The 16,449-nt window shown below is 40.5% G+C and overlaps 1 protein-coding gene across 1 annotated transcript in view; it reads right to left on the bottom strand.

Annotated features, from left to right (window-relative positions):
- Positions 1-4,087: 4,087 nt before the first annotated feature.
- nedd4a (NEDD4 E3 ubiquitin protein ligase a) overlaps positions 4,088-16,449 on the bottom strand; it is a 123,470-nt gene continuing 111,108 nt past the window's right edge. The window contains exons 22-29 of the mRNA XM_078530344.1: positions 13,881-13,976; positions 11,551-11,624; positions 10,849-10,909; positions 9,316-9,375; positions 9,114-9,221; positions 6,915-7,011; positions 6,458-6,530; positions 4,088-6,291 (exon numbers count right to left, since the gene is read on the bottom strand). Coding sequence (XP_078386470.1) covers positions 6,189-6,291; positions 6,458-6,530; positions 6,915-7,011; positions 9,114-9,221; positions 9,316-9,375; positions 10,849-10,909; positions 11,551-11,624; positions 13,881-13,976 — 672 coding nt within the window. The 3' untranslated portion in view covers positions 4,088-6,188. The remainder of the gene's footprint in view (positions 6,292-6,457; positions 6,531-6,914; positions 7,012-9,113; positions 9,222-9,315; positions 9,376-10,848; positions 10,910-11,550; positions 11,625-13,880; positions 13,977-16,449) is intronic.

Below are 16,449 nucleotides of genomic sequence, written 5' to 3'. Positions count from 1 at the left end.
TCCCATCTATCTGCTGCCCTTATCTTTCTAGATGGTAGCAGTCATGGGTTTGGAAGGTGCTGCCTAAGGAGCCTTGGTGAATTCCTGCAGTGCATCTTGTAGATGTTACACACTGCTGGGTTATGCCAATATATAGTTAGAGATTGGGTAGTATGGGCTCACCCCTAACCGTATGATGCTGAAACTGTTTATGGGAGTGACTTGCACTACAGCACCCGAGAGCGTATCGACAGTGACCTGAACTGGCAAATGGGGATTTTGTGCATCTTTATAACAACAGTGACTACATTTCGCAAAGTTATTAGTTGGCTGTAAAGCAGTTTGAGATGTCCTTAGGACATGATATAGTGGTATATAAATACTTCTTGGGCCACAGCAGGTTGGGGAGAGAAGAGAAAGAGTTGGGTATTGGGAGGGGTAATTGGGTAACCAGGGGGGAATCAAAAGGGTAGGCAGGGGGAGGGGGGTGGAGGTCCTGTCTGGGTGGGTTGAGGGGGGTGGGGGAGGAAGAGGTGGGGAGGGGGGTGGTGAGAAAAGAGGTGGGGAGAGTCACCAGTAAAGTTACCCAGGAGATAGAAGTGGTTTTAATCCTTCTAACATTTATTGGGTAACAATTCTGCTAAGAGAGTCGGAACATCTGAAGTCTCTGACTTCAATCGGAGTATTGGATGGTTCCAGGTGCAGAGTAGTTGCCCATCGGCAGTTTAAACTTCCCAGGTAATTTGCATGCAGACCTTGCGTGGGAACTTCTGGGGGTTGTGGGGTGAGGGGTTCAGGGGGTGGTGCCCAGTGCATTTTCTGAGGTACCTCCCAGCTATGACTCCCCGGGGAATGGAATTTCTGGCCAAGTTCTATTTTTTAAACATGTTAGCTACCAGATCAGACCATCAGAATATAAATCATTTGTGTCAACAACTGTTATTTCAGTAACAGTGCTGGGAGTCATTCGCAAATTCCAAGGATAGCTAACGTATCATAACTTCCTGAAGTACATTATGGGCTGTAAGGTGTCACCGTTGTGGCTCTGCAGCTTTGCAACGCAATTTGTTTGGTCAAAATTTTGTAGTTTTGTAAAATTTTTCCCTTTGAATATTTTGCCAGAAAGCATGGATTTAAATCAGTTACAGTTCTGAAGAGTCGCACGGATGTAAAACATTAACACTGTTTCTCTCTCGCCACAGATGCTGCCAGGCCTGCTGAGTTTTTCCAGCCTTTTCTGGTTTTATTTCAGATTTCCAGCATCCGCAGCATTTTGCTTTAATTCAAATCAGTTACGTTGTCTTAGTACAGACCATTGTGGCTTTTTAAAAAGTAAAAATTGAAGGATGCATGCAGTATATGATTTAAAAATCAATCGCTTGTCATTTTCCTGTCACAATCAGTCTGATCGCTGACTGGGGAATTTTGGCAGTGATATCAACCCTGTAGTGTTCAGTCCAGCGGGACATTTGTTCAGCTCTGTTGGTGAGTACTTCATCTGCTGACTTCAGGGCATCAGCTTTAGGGAGGGCAGGGCCAAGTGCCCTCTTGATCCTTTCGTTCAGGGCTCGTAGATCTCTATTGTCACAGCAGTTTGGATTTCTTGACATAAGTTGATCCAATGTTTGTTTGCGCAGTATCTCCGTCTTTTGCATGGCTGTCTTGGTTACTCTCAGGTTATGCGGTATTTAGCTGTTGGGTTTATGTTGTACCATTATGACAGATGCCATTGCAGCTGAGCAGGACTCAAGCCAATCCTCGTTGCAGGTTCCACCTTTACCAAATGATGCACCATCCAGCTCGGCCCAAATCGCCGCAGACATAGATGTGACCTCGTCTTCCAAATGTGCAAAGAGAAGATCTCCAGGTCGCTGCTTCTCGCCTCATGGTTTCCACCTCCCACCCCCAAACCCTCACTGCTTCGTGGCTCTCCTGATCCGACTGACTGTTTTTTTCAAAATCCTCTCGGCTTCCTTTTCCTCCGAGCTCTCCATTGATTGTGACGTCGCTACGATTTACTCCTTAATTTCTCCTGTTTGATTTGGCTCCTGGTGTCTCCGGCCGGATCTGTTCTCTCTCCTCGCTCTCTCTCGCCCTTCGCTGCTGCTACTTCTCTCCGACATCACAAAGATGTTTTTCAAACACGGTCGGTTGATCTGAACCCACACGCCTGTGCCCTGCAGGTCTCACTCCGTTCCGGCTCTAAGCTGCATTCATGAGAGTTGGACATCTCCCTGTCCACGCATGATGCTCTCCCACAGCTTCTTGTCATGGATAGTTACAAGAACAACTCTCAACAGTTGCTTAGAAGGCCAAAGACCGCCTAGTGAACAGAAGGGCACCCAGCAGGGACAGAATCCTAGCCGAAATGCTCAAACACAGAAAGCCTGTTGCCACACCTTTATGACCTCCTCTGCTGGGAGGTGGGCTCCATTCCACAAGTGATGTGTAACACCAAAATTATCACACTACTCAAAAACAAAAGGCAACAAAGGAGGCTTCAATAATTACAGAAGCATCTCACTCCTTAGTATCACAGGGAAACCCTTTGCTAGGGTCGTACTTACAGACCAAGTGTACTCGGGAGCATGGTGCAGTTTCCATGCCGGAAGATCAACTATGAACGTGATCTCCGTACGGCAGCTACAAGGGAGAGAACTGTAGGGAACAAGTTATACCTCAGTTTCATCCAATCCTTCCATGGCAACAGGCACTGTACTGTACAATTTTATGGCTCCAATTGCAACAATTTCAGGGTGAAGAATGGAGTCTGTGTCCTAGCCTTTCCTCTGTTTGGTGTCATTTTTTCCATGCTCCTGGCCTTTACAGATGTGGAAGGAGTCTATTCGCACACTAGGTCAGTGGCAAGTTCTAAAAATCTATCAAAAGTGAAAGTGGAGATAAAAACACATTGTGTCCTGATCAGAGGCCTCCTCTACACTGATGATGCTGCGCTAATTACCCACACAGAAACTCAGCTACAAAGACTCAGGGACTGTCTCTCCCACGTCTGGAACTTGTTCTGCCTGACTATAAACGTCAAGAAAATCATGGTGATTGGAAAAGGTTTTGTGTCTCCGTCCCTGAACACATTAAGTAACAGCCCACTGGAAGTGGTTAGCAAATTCTGCTACCTCGGATCCACAGCAACAGACAATCTGTTCTTTGGTGTAAAGCTGAATATACACACTGGGAAAGCAGCTATCACATTTGGCCAACTTATGAAGCACACATGGGATAACACCAAGCTTACCATTAGGACCAAGCTGATGGTTTATACGGCCTGTGTTGTCAGCACCTTGCTCTCTGGCTGTGAAACATGGACAACTTACAGTGACCAGCAAAAGAAGTTCAACAATTTCCGTCTTTGTTGTCTGCAGCATATTTTGGGTATATCTTGGCAGGATAAAACCATGAATGTGGTAGTCCTCTCAAAGGCAGAGCTCCCAAGTGTGCTGGCATCAATCAGACAGCTTTGTTGACTCGGGCATGTCCGCAGGATGGAAGATGGTCACGTACCCAAGGACTTTGTGTTTGGTGAGGAACCCGGAGCCAGGCAACCAGTAGGACATCCAAAGCTCTGCTTCAAGGAAGCTCATAAGTGTGACATGAAGGCCCTAAACATAGGCTATCGCACTTGGGAGTCACTAGGGAAAATTGCGACACATCCTGTGGACGAGCGTGCACTACCACGATGACCAGTGGCTACTTGGCAACAGGTGACAACGCCAAAAACAAAAACCCACAATGTGACTCGAAGGCTTCCCGCACAGCACTAATGGCAGAACCTGCCTCTCAAGGATTGGCCTTCACAGCCACGTGGACACACCCCACCTCAATGGATTGTTTGCATGTCCATCATCTCTTGTAGATGGAAGATGCCATGGCGTGGCTGTGGGTTCTGTTTTATCAGAGTACATTAACATTAAGTTAACAATGATTGACTCAAAGCTGTGTGCAGAAGTGTAAGAACAGAAATGCCCCAAAAACAGTTAGGGCAGAGAGGGAAATTTGAAAAATGTTGTTGAATTTTGCACCAACACATAGGAAACCATTCAAAAGCTTTCTGAACTTCAAAAACCTTTCGTATATCAAATCAAAACACAACTTACATGAAAACTGTATTTTATTATAAATAGACTTCATACACCAACTTCCCCAGTGTTTCTCACAAAATCCGTCTTCCAGATGAACTTCATTCATTTCATTATAAGTGCACCATATGTATTTACAAAATTGTTTCCATCAGGTCTATTTTCTTGATTCAAATTCTATCCTAAATTATAACTTTAATATGAAAGATAACATTGCATGCATCATATTTTTTAATATTGCAACTAGAAAAGTTAGTGGATTATTTTCATAAGATATTTACAAATCTGAAGTGAATATATATTGTGCAGGACACAAATATAATTTAAAGAATATGTACAATTTGGAATCACTATAGTCTGTAATATATACACACATCCTATAATAATCGCCATACACTCTAAGCTACCTTTGAAGAGGGGCAATTGTAACAATCAATCTCTGAAAAAAAAAATCAGTAATTAAGACCAATTGTTTCAATATTCAGTTCAACTCTTTGCATCCAGCGACTAAACAGGATAAACATATTTTAACATAATGTTTGTGTTTAAACCACCATTTCTCAAAAATTCCAATTTGACAGTGTGGATAATCCTCCATGTAATCAGCTTTATATAAACACTTTAATCCATGTAAGAAAATTCAAGTTCGGGAATTGGGTTTAACCGACTATAAACCAATACACTTTTTTTCTAAAGTGTAAACTTTGTCACATTTTCTCTGTCAGGGTCCATTAACTATTGCCATCTATGTTAAGCGTCATTCTCTTTTTTGTGGAAACTTGAAAAATGTCAAGCATATTTAACTGTTTCACCACAGATGTAGGTTGCCTTTTCGACAAAGTCCAATTTACAGGTTCCAACTTCCACTATAAAAAATACAGCATCTCAGAACACAGACACTCCATTCACCGAAACAAGTTAGCTTCTCTGGTTTGTTGGAGTCTAAGAAAAATATTTAACTGAACTTAATTTTTTTTATATAATGTGGTCACAAGGAGAAACTTTTGAAGGATGCGTATTATAATGTCGTGTTCCAATATGTAAACATAGCACCTAGCAATTCTTCAGCAGCCTCTTCCTCTTTGCATCAATATAGATAAACCACTAAGCTTGCAAGCATAAATTCTAAAGCCAACACCTGTGGAGTATTAAGTACAGCTTCTGGAATCCTCGAAATGCAAGGTTAATGGTCAAGTGAAAAATACAAGATGGTTTGTGAAAGCATCAGTAATTATAGTCATATTAATTGTAATCACATTTTGACAGGTGCTATTATAACAATTCAAAAAGACTTCACAAATAAACACACAGTCCAACACAAACCTTGTAGCTTGTGAACAAAATTCAATTTCAAAGCATAAATTTGGCACTAGTGCTTCATCTATCCATTCTGTTCTCCATGCAGTTGTGTTTACGTTCTACTAAATTCACATTTCAGTAATCTTCCTATTCATTTTACAGAGTTAAGTTTTCAGTAGTTTGTTGAAGCTGAATGAGCCACGGATATCAATTTTAACTCATCATCATAAGGTAAACTTGTGCTACACATCGGTTACCTTGGAGGTTTACCAAGTTAATTATGGCACTAAAGTGACACAACTGCAGCGATTTAACACCACAAACCAGCCTGACTTGGCACACAGACTGGGAAAAAAGTACAACTCTCAACTGTACGGGAGCGACAGTGAGAGGTTTACCAGGTTGTTGAATCTTACATGCACCTTCCTAATTAAGAACATGATAATGGGTGCTGTAAAGAATAAATACTGAACAATATCAAGCATCAGAAGCCTGCACTGCGAGGTCACTGAATTGAACAGGACTTTTATTGCCTGCATTTAAACCATATTTTAACAGTTGGCATTACAAGTATGTCCAGGCAAATCAGCCATATTCAACCAGTTTATAACAAAAAAGCACAACTCACCTGAGCTCCGAAGACAAGAGCTCAGGGAACTGATGTTAATTTTACTGAATACTTCGTCTGTTAGTTATCTATAAGCTCAATAAAAAAAGTGACATTTCTTTCATACACAAGACTTCAGCCCAAAACTCCATTTCTGGATAATTTGCTTAACATTCACTGCTAAACCTATATCAGCCAGCTGTGGTCACTCAGTCGACTCCATCAAAACCTTCAGTGTTCTCGATTGCGAGGTTAAGCTTCTCCCTCAATTCTTCAAACGATTCATAAGGTGGCAGATCCAGGCGATTGAAACTGAAAGAAGAATTAACAAGTTGCTTGATTATATTGTGTTCTTTTCTGTGCAATCAATATGGATTTTTACATTCCAGAGTTAGCAACTCGATCCAGTTTTTCTTCCCCCCACCCCCAACCTAAGTTGTTAAAAGCCAACAAGCAACAACCAAAATATCAAAGTTACCATGTGTGGGCTCTGGGTAATTTTTCAGGCGTTCCCCACTGCTCAATAGTAAATAACTGTGGTCCATTTGATCCTAAGAGTAAAAGACAAGAACAAAGCTTTTAATAGAAAAACAATTATTTGTTTATTCATAGGAATAGGAGTTAGCTCTTAGCCCCTTGAGCCTGTCTGTTCCCGCCATTCAATTCAATCACGGATAATCTGCAAACTAACTTCATGTTACCCACCTTTACCCCATATTCCTGAATACCTTTGAATAACAAACACCTTTCAATCTCAGATTTAAAATTAGCAATTGACCCAGCATCAACAGCAGTTTGTGGAAGAAATCAAGTGGAGTAATCACAGATGCATTTTTCATTTCTAAAGAACTTCGTCCAAATTTTGGAGCAGCAAGAAAAATACTTGCACTACTTTTAAAAAAAAAAAGAACTTTCATATGTTCAACTCTGCTTACCGTAGAGTTCAGCAAATCCATTCATAGGTACCCGAGAGGTACCAGTCACAAACTGCAGGAATCGAATACGCTTTTCTGAATCCATCAAGAGCACTGTCTGCACAAGGACAAAAAATGATTTTTATTTTTGCAAGTCCTCATTTCTTCCACTTCCACTTTTGTTCCAATATACACAGGAAAATTTTACAGACCTGAAATGTTCCTTTTTTTGTCTCTCCTCATTTATTCCCTCCTTCACCCCCTATAAGAGCTTCTAATCTTTTTAGGCTAACGGAAAGGAAGGTCAGCAGATAGGAAACTGCTTGCTTCATCCTTCTCTTTGTCTGGGTAGTCTTCTTTGTCAAAGGAGTATTTTTTAAAAAATATATAGCTATTTCGAATAGGGGAGAGAGACTGCGAGGTTCTTGAGCAAATTGATACAGGGAGTGACAAGATATTGGAAGTGTTGGCAGGCTTAAAAGTGGACAAATCTCCAGGTCTGGATGATTTGTGTCCCAGGCTCCTGAGGAAGGCAAGGGAGGAGATCACAGGGGCTTTTACCCAAATTTTTACCCAAACTCTCTGGCCACGGGGGAGGTGCCTGAGGACTGGAGAACAGCTAATGTGGTTCCGCTATTTAAGAAAGGTTGTAGAGATAAGCCAGGGAACTACAGGCCAGTAAGTCTCACGTCAGTGGTGGGGAAACTATTGGAGAAAATTCTGAAGGAGAGAATCTATCTCCACTTGGAGAGGCAAGATTTGATCAGGGATAGTCAGAATGGCTTTGTCAGAAGAAGGACATACCTAACAAATTTGATTGAATTTTTTGAGGAGGTGACCAGGTGTGTTGATGAGGGTAGTGCAGTTGATGTAGTTTATATGGATTTCAGCAAAGCCTTTGACAAGGTCCCACATGGGAGACTTAAAAAGAAGGCAAATGCACATGGGATACAGGGTAATTTGATGAGGTGGATTCAAAATTGGCTTAGTTGTAGGAGGCAGAGGGTGATGACAGAAGGATGCTTTAGTGACTGGAAGCCAGTGTCCAGTGGCGTATCACAGGGATCTGTGCTGGGTCCCCTATTATTTGTCATTTATACAAACGACATAGATGACTATGTAGGAGGATTAGTAAGTTTGCGGATGACACAAAGATTGGCCGGGTGGTTAACAGTGAGGTTGACTGTCTTGGGCTACAGGAAGATATAGACGGGATGGTCAAATGGATAGATAAGTGGCAGATGGAATTTAACCCTGAAAAGTGTGAGGTGATACATTTTGAAGGAGTAATCTGACAAGGAAGCATTCAATGAACAGCATGACACTAGGAAGTTCTGAGTAACAAATGGACTTTGGCGCGTGTATCCATAGATCTCTGAAGGTGGAGGGGCATGTTAGTGGGGTGGTGAAAAAGGCATATGGGACACTTGCCTTTATCAATCGGGGCATAGATTACAAAAGTAGGGAGGTCATGTTGGAGTTGTATAGAACCTTGGTGAGGCCACAGCTGGAGTACTGTGTGTAGTTCTGGTCGCCACATTATAGGAAGGATGTGATTTTACTGGAGTGGGTGCAGAGGAGATTCACCAGGATGTTGCCCGGGGTGAAACATTTAAGTTATTAAGAGAGGTTGGATAGACTTGGGTTGTTTTTGTTGGAGCAGAGAAGACTGAGGGGCGACCTGATCGAGGTGTACAAGATTATGAGGGGCATGGACAGGGTGGATAGGGAATAGCTGTTCCCCTTAGTTGAAGGGTCAGTCACGAGGGGACATAAGTTCAAGGTGAGGGGCAGGAGGTTTAGGGGGGACGTGAGGAAAAACTTTTTTACCCAGAGGGTGGTGACGGTCTGGAATGCGCTGCCTGGGAGGGTGGTGGAGGCGGGTTGCCTCACAACCTTTAAAAAGTACCTGGATGAGCACTCAGCACATCATAACATTCAAGGCTATGGGCCAAGTGCTGGTAAATGGGATTAGGTAGGTAGGTCAGGTTTTTCTCACATGTCGGTGCAGACTCGATGGGCCGAAGGGCCTCTTCTGCACTGTGTGATTCTGTGATTAGGAGTTTTCTTTTATTGAATCAGTACATTTATATCAGAAAGCTAAAAAGTGAGGGAAAACGTGACAACGTTTCAATAGTCAGACAACAGTGACAATGTTTTAAATCTTATTGAACAGCAGCAATTAAATGTGTCGCATGAGGATTTCCACTCTTGCATTACCTTCCAAAACCACTGTATGACAGGATGGTTTGCATTGTAACTATTTTTGTACTTTGTGTTCTCCCTCCAGTCGTTCACATCCACATCCCCTAGTCCACACATTAACAGCTAGAAAGCAATATACAAATAGCATCAAAACACACAAAACAAAGAAATGTAAAATACATTGCACTCAAAAAAAATGAACAAAATGCATAGGTACCTCCAATTCATTCTCATCAAATATTTTTATGAGGTCTTGTGGTATCAGTTCAAAAAAACCCTGAAAATAGAAACAATATGTGGCTAAGTGATAACAACACTCACTGCAGCAATAGTTAAATCATCTAGACAACAAATCACTTTAAAATTTGATTTACCTAATTTTATAATGAAGTTGATGTACTTTGAAACTCAAACTAGTTAGCGGCAAACATGTATCGTGGCCCCAAAGGCAGTAAGTAATTATTTTATGTACTAACGCAAAACAATTAAAAGCTTTTTAAAAAACAAGTCAATGTGCATATTCTACAGTGAATCAATCCTGATTTCACAACAAAAACTTAAAAACCAGTTATTTCATTCAGTGGACGTATAAATGATATATTTCTCTTAATTACATTGTTCGTACAAAAATATAAATGATACAAAGCATTAAAAAAAACTGCAAGGACTACATGAACAAGTTCTTGATATTTAAAGGTCTGCCAATAAGGCATTGTCCAAGAAAAACTGGGGTGCAGAGATCAATATATTAGGCAGGATTTTTTGGGAAAAATAATGGTGAGGCCATCAGTGCTCACTGTTGGCTAAGTGTAAATTGGGCAGCAATGACCAGCAACTGTACATGTGTAGTTAAATGCGGAAATCAGAAGCTGCTGTCCCAGTTGTGCTGCTCCTCCAAAAACTTCACTGTAAATGGTATTTAGCTGAGAGACTTGGCATTAAAACACATGAATAACGAGTTATGGTACTTAACCGCTAGATACTAAGCACATGAGAAAAAAAGTTACAACTTGCCCATTCAAATAGAAGTAAAGTTTTAATGATGTAACGCGTCTTAATTATCATCAAAATCCTCTGGTGCTGAAAATTGACATTTCCAAGTGTGGAGCCTCATTTCCTCAGATTTCAATTAGTGAAGTTTTTTTTTACTTTGGACTTGTTTATCTTTCTCAATCCCATTTTCCTTTCCCTCTCTTTATTTCACTCTCTGTACGTGATTTGGCATTGAATTATACATTATAAATTAAACTTTCAGATGTTATGTGCCTCATTAAGAATACTTCAATTTGATTGGTTAAGGAGAGACATTGCTTGTTGCCCTGTTTACACAGGTCCCAGATCCCCTGCCGAGAGCCATGAGCAAAAATGGATTTCTAGTTTCTGCAAGTTCTAGTGAAAAAGCCTATAGAAAGCCAGTGGGCGAGTGAAAGTGCAATGAATGGCTGGCACCATTTGTTGGCTGCTGACTGCAAAATCTGGAGCATTAGGATTACCTGGATAAGAAACCTCACAACCTTATATAATTTAACACAATGTTCATTTTGAATAAGAAGCTAAACTGCAAAGATGTCAGCCTTTGTTCAGTGGTAGAACTCTTGCCTTTCCTTCCCTTCTAACTTCATCATATCCGAATGATTTGAATCTTAAGGACATTCAGCACCAAGATTAATCCTATTAGGAAATATCTTATATTAAACAGGCCAATACACAACCTAGGCAATTAGATTAACTGAAAACTATCTCTCGTTACCTCTTTAAAAGAATTCATTTGTTCCTGGATTCGATTGACAAACCTCCACTGCATCACAAGGCTAAAATAAAAAAAGCAAAATAACAGTGATATACCAAATTATTAGACCCCCACACCGCAGGTTTCAAAATTCAGTACACAATTATTTAGTTGGATGAGTGTTTGCAAATTGAGTGCAAACTGTATTGAAATATTTTCCCCTCATCCTTGGGACCAGAGTTTGGATTCAGCCTAAACTGAATAAAAATCCATTGCACTGGAACCTCAAAGCCCCATGTTAAAAGATACCTGCAAAGCCTCAACCCGGTAATAAGCAGATACCAGTTACCAGCACAAAGCTGGTCACATTAGGAATCTCACTCAGATAAAGATAACCTGTTGAAGATGAACCAACTTACAATAGGGGAGCATGGAAGTAGACCATTTATTGCTGGACTTTAGCATTTAGAGTTTATCACTGGGAAAATAAAAGCAAGCTTTACTCTGCAGCTCTTTCATGGTCTATTTTGCTTGGGATTGCTTAGTGCTCACTGCAGGAGTTCAATGCAGAGAAATTTCTCATAAGGATATTATTCATCTTAATGAATGTAAAAATATTCAGCAAAAGATGTATCTGAACATTTTACACGAAGTTTAAAATATCTATCTTTGACTTTAGTTACACAAAAAGGGACATAATTCCAGAAAATTCAAAACACTTACTGAATGTATTCTTTCTTGTTTTTGTTGGTAACCAATATTTCTGATCCTTCAGGTTTTAGCTCATGTTGTTGAGTCTGATGGAAAGGAAAATAAATTCAACGTGTTTTACATAAACTATAAAACCATTAGAGGGTGGTTGGCGCTACAGAGGACACATTTATTGTTTACTAAGTTACAAAATGGCATCTTTCAAATGCCATGCAAGACTTTGCAACCAGTAGCATGACTTTTAATACGGTCCTATCTAACATTTTAATCCTTTGATTTGACACATCCAAAGCAATTTGTTCAGTTAATTTCTAGCTATTGTAGTGTAATTTTTTTTTCTTAACAGGTAGAGTGTCTCAAAACTGGCAACCTCAGGAGCGATTTTGGATTTCGCTGGTTTTTGGAGGCAAGATGATGGGCTGGCTTCGGCCTTATGCATATTTCCTCATGCCTTGTCCTATGTGCTTATCCCTCCCTTATGAGTCTTGCTTGGCCCGAGAGACTGGCTATTTCCCTCCGCTATGTTGCTTCTTTGAATTCCAAAGGTCATGCAAGATATAGTTTCCATGGGTGGTTATTGGCTCTGCTTACCTATCAGTAGCAGAGAAAACCACCATACAGTACTTTCATTCACCAGCCATGCCTGCAGCAGGGCACCAATGGCGAGACTGGCACCATGTTGTGACCAAGGTTCAGGTTGGGTCAGGACGAGCTGGGTTGGGTGGGTTGAAGGCTCGCTGCAACCACTCGGAGCGTGGGAAATGACAGCCACATGACAATGCATGGAAACGTTCATTTTGTTTTTCATTCTACTGCTGGCCAGGGGACACATTTGGAACTCTGCCTTCTACTCTAGCTTTGTAATTTATCAATTAACTAAAACTAGCAAAATAAAACAAATCTTTTGGGGACTGAATGCTTAAAAGATTAAACTTTCAATTATGCACTTGTCTCCATGGGGTATTCTCGAATGGCCTGCTTAAAGAAAGATGTCTGGTTTTTGGATAGCCAGATTTGGGGTACTGTACCTGTAGTATTATCAATAATAAAGCTATTTAAATACCAAGGACTCAAATTGTAACCGTGCTAACACTGTTAAAACAGATGAAGAATTTGAGTTCAACTGGTTTTAAGAGGCACTTTCCCAACTAATCAAAGCCTAAGTCTTAAACGGTTGCATCACACACGTAATGAGAAAAACCCTTGTTTTATTTTTGGATCAGTCCATGAATTTGCAAACAAGTATATCAGCTGGTAACTCTATGTCACCTCAAAGGGTCAAATTTAACACTTTTTCAAGCAACAAGTTAATGTTGTCCCAGTTTCCAATGAGGCTTTTGCTAAAAATTGTGTTACATAATTATGGCTTAAAATGCTGTTCCTTATCACTAAGCGACAAGATGTCAAAAAGCACCTGTGAATGTACTCTGACTGCTACCCATGTGATGTCACAAGAAAAGTAACGATTTCTTGAAAGGTAAATGTCTGTTCTTCAACTCCCTAAAGTCAAACTGTTCAGCAATTTCAAGCTCAGCCTATTACTTCTACATCTAACAAATCACAAAGTATCATCCAAATATTACAGTGGTCTTGATTAAAGACACATATTGCAGAGGCACATGGAGCACTGTAAAGTGTCCTCTCAAACAACTAACATTGTAAGTTGTCAATTTCAATGAAACGGTATTTGACAGCTCTTCTGCTCATCTTGCTGAGGAGGTGAACAACAGAAGCTCAAATACAATAAAGCTCTGAGAAATGTTGGATGTTAGATGTCTTGCTCTGCATCATTTGTCACACAGGAAAATAACTGACTATCATGGGAGCTTTAATCTGCAGCATCTGTTCAGCGAAAGTACAACTGGGACAGTCAATTACTTCACTGCAATGCAAAACCTGGTACCACTGAGTACAAAAGCATGCTCCAACTGTTCTATAGATACTTCCAAACTACTAAGCGGTGCTAAACATGGCGCTTTGCTTGAAATTTATGTTTGCGCATCCTGTCCTGTAAAACAGGATACAAAATTCAATTTTGCAAACAAGCACAGAGTGCTCTGGATATGTATATAAACATATATATGTATGTATAAATATATGTATAAACATGTGTATATAAATATGAAAATATGAAAGTCAATGCAGTAAGCGAACAATGTAACAGAGCTAAACGTTGCCGTACAGCACTCAAAGTCGACTTTATTACAGAAGTTTTGGTCCAGCTACAACTAATCAATGAGTTTTACAGGCCGAATGTTTGCACTCAAAACAGTCACCAATTCAATACAACGGTTTCATTGTAAGCTAATTTAATTACAGTCAATGCACAAATGCATACTAACCTGACCAAAAAGCTCTTCGTCAACCACAAATCGAAGATCCAAATCAGTTGGATCATTTTCAAGAATCCACATTAGTGAGTTGTAATACTCACTATCCTGTAACATTAAACATTACTTGTTAGAAGTTCACACTGTTGAATTATGCATCCTCATTTATAAACCTTTTTCTGAATAAATTGCATCACAAAGTGTAAGATGCTGTACCATTTACATTTTACAAACTCTCAATTCTGAAAAAAAAACAGAAGGGGGCCTCTTTTCCCAGATTACTTCAATGATTATTGTGTGAAAAAAAACTCAAACACTTGAAAACTAACCCTCCATTCTAACTCCCATACAAAATATCCAAACGGCTAATATTGGACTTCAAATTGTTTTTGTTTTTTCCTTTGCTGCTTGAGATTTTTTAGTGTTCCATGGTAACTAGGTTAGCTGAATGGGTTCGTCTAACTGAGCTGCAACCACACTCAAAAATGTTTGGCACAGGATTAAGGTAAAAATACGAGCCAAGGACAAAAGCTGGAGAAAAGGCTAGATCCCACGTGCCTGTCGAATAACAGAATCTACTTTCAAAAAGGACTTCAGATCGTGCAAATATTTGTGGAAAACTGTGTCTTGGAAGAGGAATTTTCTTCTCTCGCAGTGTAGTGGTAAATTATTGAAAATAAATAGTTTCCTTTGGCTGAAAATTTAAGCATGAAGGACTGAAATGGGAATTTATGATAGGCTAGCTGGAGAACAAAGGCTCAATAACACAGAATAGATTAAAGGTTTAAGAGAATTTAATCCTGATACAGAAGAATTCTCATTCTTCAACAAGACAACAGCTATTCATGCGTGTGTACATCTATCAGTAATATAAACCTCAGAACTGATAGGACACAGTTGGACTGCAGGAATCATGTTGAGGCTGGAGACATAGGGCTGAATTTTTTCAGCAACATGCCAACGCATAAAATGACGCGCAATGAGTCGGCTGCGTGCCCGCTGAGATTTCAACGTCCTATTAAGGCCTTTAAGAAATTAATTGAAATACTTAAGAATGCTGCCCATCCAACCTTAAGGTTGGCGGGCAGGCAAAAAGCCCAAGCAGCCTTCGCGCTTTTCAGGAAACCTCATCCACGGACGGGATGAGGTTTCCTGAAGCTTCTTTAAAATAAATAAATAAATTTTCCCGCCTTTACAAACATGTCCCAGCTCATGTGGCACTGCCTCAGGGAGATTGCTACACTCTTCCATCTGCACAGGTAGTGCTGAGCGCTACCAGCCGCATATAAATCTGGGTGGGCCTTAATTGGTCCGCCTGCGTAAAACCGCAGCGTGCAGCCAATTGCGGATGGCGATCGACCCCACGCCCGCTCCTGCCCGCTCCTGTCCACTCCCGCCCAGTCCACCCACCATACGAAGAATCCTGGTCATAATTGTTGCTGTACTCGTTGTTAAAAAACCTCCAAGTAACCATTTAGCACATTTATGGTCTGCAACTCATCCTACCAGTTCCTTAGGATTCCAAGTTCCTCCTTCACTATCTGTTTGTTGGTGTCATGCTGGAAAAAGTTTTGGCATCTTTTCTTATCCCCCACACAAGTCTTGTTTTGTACCCCTAACCTCTGTCTAAAGGTCCATCATTTCCTTCTCTTATAAATCTTGCTTTTTGTGGATTGCCCTTGTAAATATTCCTGTTGCTCTACTTTAGGGCATTATTTACTTTGCCCTGTTGCAATTGGGTCTACTTGCTCTCCAGTCCCTTGTAGCTTTTGTAAATTGGAACGTGACATGAAGTTTCATGGAGGAAACCTCATTTTTTTTTTAGGAAGTTTTAAGTACACAAAGTAAAACAATTTTTCTTAGAGAACCACAAGATAACACTTGGATTGTCACCTCTTATCCCTCAGCCAGAACCTAAAACAAATGATTTAAGTCATTTAATTGCTGTTTGTGGCGATTTGCTCTGTGCAAACGGTCTTGTGGCAGTTTCTACATTACAACAGCGATCACACTTTACAAAGTACATCATTGGCTGTAAATGGTTTTGCGACATCCTGAAGTCATGAAAGGCATTGGGCTTTTGACTGGGCTGGTGAATCTCCCGCTGCAGGTTCCACCATCACAGGGCCGGAAAATCCTGGCCATCATGTAAAATAGAATAGTTTTCACAGCGAGAACAATTTCTTACGCTCCTTGGGCTGTGAAAACTAATAGGTGCAACTTTAGTGGCTACTTAGGTGTTGACCTTCTTTCAAGTTAAATTATTCGAAAATGACCTGCTTCAAGCAATGATTTTCCAAGGTGCAAGGGAGCTCACACCCATTCTAGCTCAAACACAAAGACGTATTCAACACCCGATTCAAATCTGATCAGGGCTCGGCAAGTGGCTAATTACTGGGTGAAGGTCATGAGGACTCGAAACGTCAACTCTTTTCTTCTCCGCCGATGTTGCCAGACCTGCTGAGTTTTTCCAGGTAATTCTGTTTTTGTTTTGGATTTCCAGCATCCGCAGTAGTTTTTTGTTTTTAATTACTGGGGGTTCCAGTTTGGGTTTAACCTCAAAAGCTATGGGTAAATAACA

The sequence above is a fragment of the Cetorhinus maximus genome, chromosome 26 (genome assembly GCF_964194155.1).
Source record: "Cetorhinus maximus chromosome 26, sCetMax3.hap1.1, whole genome shotgun sequence".
Lineage (NCBI taxonomy): Eukaryota > Metazoa > Chordata > Chondrichthyes > Lamniformes > Cetorhinidae > Cetorhinus > Cetorhinus maximus.
The sequence above is the reverse complement of the archived record's forward strand: the minus strand, read 5'-3'. Positions and strand labels throughout refer to the sequence as shown.